Raw genomic sequence first — 5969 nt, 5'->3', positions numbered from 1 at the left:
TACGAGCAGTGTGTGGCCCAGTGGTAAGAAGTCTGACATCCGTGCCAGAGGTTGTGAGTTCGCCTCCTGGTACGGTAAAATTATTATTACTTTTTTTTTTATTTTAACTTTTACTTCATTTATTAGTTTAAATGTGAAATGGCATTTGTTAACAAACTTCGTTATGACTGCCTTGTAAAAATATTATTGCCCATCATTTGTGGGTTATTAATAGGTGAGACCTGGCCTGTATAAACAAAAATACTTGTTTCACATCCTAAAAAAACGGACGAATATCAAACACAAATAAATAATTAAATTAACAAAAACAAACAGTTTGTTAATATATTAACAAAACAAGGCTGTGGTGGGGACTAGCATCTCGCCCACAAACCACCTGCGTCAACAACTACTCTCATTATGCGCGGCATGGAGTCCACAAGATTATGAAATAGGTCTAAATTCTTGGCCATCTTCTCCCACGCATCCAGAACTCTGTCCCACAATTCCTCAGGTGTCCGAACGGGTGGTTGTTCGCCCAATTAGAGCGTAGGATCCTTTTGACTGCAGCCCACAAATTTTGAAACGGATTCATATCTGGTGAATTTGGAGGCCCGTCGACTGGGTCGACATCACGCCTCCTCGTAAACCATCTTTGAATCCGGTTGGCGGTGTGTATCGGATGATTATCCTGCTGGAAGAAGTGTTCCTTCTGGATATCATTTTCGGGCGGAAGGGATTATTACATTTGCCAAAATGTGTTCGTAGACTTCTGCCGTAACAGACCGTGGATGCGTTCCAGAAGTCCTGCCCCATCGTATGACATCCACCCCTAACACGCGACCCTCACGCGAAGCGTATCGGTGGTCATTCATACAATAAACTAGGGCAGTACTATCATTGCTATTGGAGACAATTACCTCGTCGGAGAAAGTGACATTTCTCCAATCAAAGTCCTGTCGGAGAGTGGCATACACAGAATGTTACTGGAGACAATTACCTGGTCGGAGAAAATGACATTTCTCCAATCGAAGTCCTGTCGGAACCAGGGCAATGAGTTATTGTTTCTGTGCCATCTTCAAGCGTAATGACGAGACAGAACGTTATATTAACAGAAAGCAGTATTGCTTGAAAGAGAGAGGGAGGTTTAATATTAGAGTTTGGGCATATTCTAAGGTATATCGCCACATAATTATAGCTTTGCGAGACACATATGATGGCAAATTTGTAATAAAAAAAATATTGGGGAAGATTCGAACCTTGAGCTACTAGTAATAACGTGTTCAATACTGGGTGTTCATTTCAAAGTGTGCCATGACGTCACTGTTGTTGGGTCACCGATTTGAAGCGAGTTTCAGCTTATATGTTAGAGACGTTGCCTATTATTTAAGGCGTTCTTCAATCTGAACTTGAGAACGTGTACGGTATAACTTGAATGTCGTAGCAACAGATGACGGTCTATACGGTCTGTGTGCTACCATAACCTCTTTCGAACTGTGTTTTGCGCCGGCAAGTCGTACGCAGGGTACTTGTTATCATCGATTGCGTACGGTAACATTCCACAACACAAATCAAATGCTCTGTGGCCATGTTGACCGTCGAAGTTAATGTCAACAAATACGTAAGTAATCATCTTAACCCTCTCCCCATATCCCGACAGTACGTATTTCCAAACAGTTCACATTCCTGCCACTACCGGCGTTACCGTACGTATCGGTACGTATTCTTTAGAATGAACGCCGTACTTGCTAGGCAACTTCTCTGCCTCATAGGTTATAACCTCTGCGAAAGTGTAGGAAGATTGAATTCTCTAGGCTCATCGGCTAGCCACATGACGGTATACAGCGAGCCATGACACACTTTGAACTGAACACCCAGTATAGGCTCCGTGCGTATAGCACTTTGCTGCTACAGGCGGACACTACGAGAACTACTTGTAGGCTTGTCTTCAACAGCTGTGTGTGATCTGTGTTGACAGCCGACTGCTGGAAGATTCGAGTAGGAGTGATTTTATACGCATTTATTTAATCTTTCATAAAGTGTTGCCTTTAGATTGCTATTTTAAAAATGTCAAAGCGGTCCAGCAAAATTATGTGCTGTGTTTTTAGCTGTAATAATAGATACTGTAATACAGAGCAAAATGTGAAGTTTTATAGTTTTCCATCACGACCCCACGAAATGGATTTGAAAAGACGGTGGATAATAGCAGTAAATCGGAAAGAGTGAGTTTAAATTAAGTATTTGGGATTTAAGTATTTTAATTAATACCTAATTAAGTTTTTACAGAACTTATCGTAATCGAGGATTTTACAATAAACCTACAGTAACTATTGCATGCAAATAATCACGTTAATGTTATACTTACAAAATAAGCAGCTGTAGGCCATATTTGTAAACACATCATAATAGCAGGGCGCATTGTATTCAGTAATTATGGCAAAGTCTTTATGATAGCCTGTATTATATAATTACAGAAATAGGCCTATATGAGAAATACGGAAAAATAGTATCATTACATACATACTTTACAATTACAGAATCATATTATGAATATAGAAGGAATTACAAATACAGAAAAATAATATAAATAAAAGTACATTACAATATTGTAATAGTCCTAAAGATATATCATTACGAAGACATATAACAAAAAATAATTTATACTCATTACAACAGAAATTACAAAACATTTAATAGAAACCAAAGCTACATTTTATGAAATCTATTTGAAGTGATTTTCTGATTATCATCTGCCTTTATAGTTTTGTCAAACATTAAACAATATGTTTACATTAATATGTCACATTTACACGAATTATTTTTATAGGGCAGACGGCACTTTATGGACACCTTCCAAATCATCTAGAATCTGTAGCGAACATTTCATAGGAGGGTGTAAATCTCAAAATCCTGCTAGTCCAGCATATGTTCCAAGCATCTTTCCTGAATGTTACAAAAGGGAGTCAACAGGAACAGACTCTCTCAACAGATTTAAAAGACTGAAGAAAAGAACTGAAATAATTTCACAGCCGGATACATCAGACCCTTTGGAAGATAGTGCGTCTATCCTAGTGACCACCAAAACTGATGCCCAAACTCAGACAGATAGAAATTATGACAAAGAAAGCAAGTTTGAATTCAGTTGTATGGTGGATGGAAACAATGTCAGCACACAAGCATGCATATCAGCCTTCCACGCATTGTATGCCAAACCTAAGTGTTCCAGTAAACTGTCTGGGTCTGACTCCCCATATGAAAAAAGAGGATTTTTTGGTTATAGTTCAATTTCTGATGAATCACAATTAAATGTCCTGGCTGGTGTTAACACAGAAATTTTTAATTTATTTTTGAACTTACTGTCAGACAGTACCCAGCGTAAAATTAGTAAAGAAAATAAACTTTTAATATTCTTAATGAAAATGAAGTTAGCCTTGCCATTTGCTGCCCTTGCTGTAATTTTCAATGTTCACCGTAGTACTATTTCTAGAATATTCCAATCTGTTTTACCTACACTTGCACAAGCAACTAAAAACTTTGTTTTCTGGCCTAGCAAAGATACTGTTAATGCAACATTGCCTACTGTGTTTAAAGATAATTATCCGAATTGTAGAGCTATTATTGACTGCACTGAAATTAAAACAGAACAACCTCCTGAAATCAGTCAGCGTGTATATATGTACTCTAACTATAAGTCTGCATATACTGCAAAAGTTCTTATTGGAATTGCGCCTTGTGGTATGGTAACATTTATTTCCAAATGTTATGGAGGTAGAGCCAGTGACAGTTTTATCACAAATGACTGTGGAATTTTGAAACTGATAGAACCAGGAGATCAAATTATGGCAGATAAAGGTTTTCCCGGAATAAAAACTGTATTGGAGGAGAGCAATGCAATTTTGGTAATGCCACCCTTTATGAATGAAGGTCACTTAACACCTGATCAAGTTGATGATACTTATAATATTGCTAGTGTGCGGATCCACGTTGAACGCTGCATTCAAAGAGTGAAAGTGTATAATATACTTCAAAAATGTCCAAGTGAACTATTACATTGTATTGATGACATTGTGCACATGTGTTGTGTTATGACTAATGTACAGCCTCCATTGATTTCTGAAGATCATTGTTAGAACGGTATGCCAGTTCTTTTAAATAGTGTGTGAAGTAAAACTGTTGCAACTTTTCAATACAGCCCTTCAGGAACATATCATTTCTTTGAATTTCTATAAGAATGGAAATATGATTCTCTGTATAAATGAAAAAATCACAGAAATCAACGCCACAACAGTACATCAGCAGTTGACACTGAGTGAAATATGTATGACTTTGTTTTAGTTCCAAATTACCTCGTGAATTTTTTATAATATAGGATACATTAATGTCCCCAATCTCACCGACAATGGGTTTTTCCTTACATGAAATAGGACATTTAATTTCTAATACTCTTTCTGGCTTACCATTCATCATTACTATCCCATCAGGACTAGCACACAACCAAGGTTGGGTTAAGTGAATGATAAGACCACAACCAGCAACTGTTTTGTCATATGAATTTGTGTATTTGTCAAGTGCAGTTTTTTCTAATTTACTTCCAAAAGTTACATTCCTAAGACCCCTACCATGAAGCAATTTTGGGTTCATGAGGGTATTTACCAGCTTCTCATGATCTTTTTTTCTAGTTTTAATTGAATGTGCCCTACTCGCAGAAATCCTTATTTTTCTTTCTGTAAACCATAAGTCTGATTTTGATTGATGCAAGGTTTTTACACAAATTTCAGTTGCTCTGGTCTTATCAATTAGGGCATGATTATCATAAAAATCATTTTCTAATGCAGAAATGTTGCTACTACATTCATTAATTATTATAGGCCTAGTTTCTTGTTTCATTAATAATGTTGTGATTAGCCCTTTACATGCATTATTCTCAATAATAGCTGTGATATCTGTTATTAAATGTCCCAGCAGTTCATTGACAACTTTAAGTGATTCTGATTTTTTCTCTTCGTTTAAAATTTTTGTCAGTATACATGGGGTTTTCAGTGCAGGAATTTCAATTGCTTCAACTTCAAGCCTCTGCTTTTTTTTGGGAAAAAGTTCTTCTAATCTCTTCCCCTTGCTATATTTCTCTTTCCCCGCATTTGAGATATGGGGTCGAGACCATTCGCAGGGCTGATCAGTTCGCGAAGTGATGCGTTCGGAGTTAACTGCATAAACAACAGCGGAAATGTGTTTACACTTTCCTGACGATCCAGCGTCCTGCTGGATCGTCAGGAACTATTAGTCGCTTCTCTAGCAGCATTAACCTACGATAACATGAGGTCGTCTTTTTAAGTCAGCATCGTTTAATGTATAAATTAACATCAATCACAAATAGTAATAATACATAAATAACTACGTTACCTCTATGGTGACATGATAAGGTTTCAGGCTAACTGATGTCTGTCTTATTACATTTGCAGTTATTACACTCTTGCAAATTCCAGCGAAATATTTTTCTTGTAAATTTAATACATGACCACTTTCTGCAAGTAAACGACCTTTCTTAGAAGAATTTGGCCGATTATTGTCATAGAAAATACTTTGAAATCCCACTGTTATTATTAAATCTGCCATGGCAGTACACTGTGAGATGACAGCTGATGCTCGCGCGGTAGTACGCAAGAACTTACAATTTTCGCCACTCAGAGCGCGGCGGTGCATTTCTCCCTGCAACGCACGGAGCCTATACCAATGCCGTAACAACTTACGCTACTGCTCCTGTTTATATCAGTTCGGCATAATACGTAGTTTTCCTGTTCATATTCGCTCCGGTCGATTTTGTATTTATCAATTTAATTATTATTTCTCTCTTCAAGGGCCCTGGTGTATCTAGAATCAACCCGCCATTCGATTTTATTACATATTTTAGCCTCTTAAACAAAATACAGCAAATTTAAATGGTTTAATTATGTGTTACCTAGTGAACTAGAGCGTTCACGAGACGAGCATGC

The 5969-nt window shown here is 37.3% G+C and overlaps 1 protein-coding gene across 1 annotated transcript; it reads left to right on the top strand.

The window, feature by feature from the left end:
* Window positions 1-2046: 2046 nt before the first annotated feature.
* On the top strand, window positions 2047-4512 carry LOC138697992 (uncharacterized). Its single transcript, XM_069823633.1, has 2 exons — window positions 2047-2201; window positions 2807-4512. Exons 1-2 carry the CDS (start codon window positions 2047-2049, stop codon window positions 4107-4109), a joined length of 1458 nt encoding a protein of 485 aa, XP_069679734.1. The 3' UTR covers window positions 4110-4512.
* Window positions 4513-5969: the final 1457 nt, after the last annotated feature.

The sequence above is a fragment of the Periplaneta americana genome, chromosome 4 (assembly GCF_040183065.1).
Source record: "Periplaneta americana isolate PAMFEO1 chromosome 4, P.americana_PAMFEO1_priV1, whole genome shotgun sequence".
NCBI lineage: Eukaryota > Metazoa > Arthropoda > Insecta > Blattodea > Blattidae > Periplaneta > Periplaneta americana.
The sequence above is the reverse complement of the archived record's forward strand: the minus strand, read 5'-3'. Positions and strand labels throughout refer to the sequence as shown.

Coding starts and splice junctions, on each gene's coding strand:
- LOC138697992 (XM_069823633.1), top strand. CDS start 2,047: ATGTCAAAGCGGTCCAGCAAAATTATGTGCTGTGTTTTTAGCTGTAAT. Junction 2,202..2,806: donor ATAGCAGTAAATCGGAAAGA/GTGAGTTTAAAT, acceptor TTATTTTTATAG/GGCAGACGGCACTTTATGGA.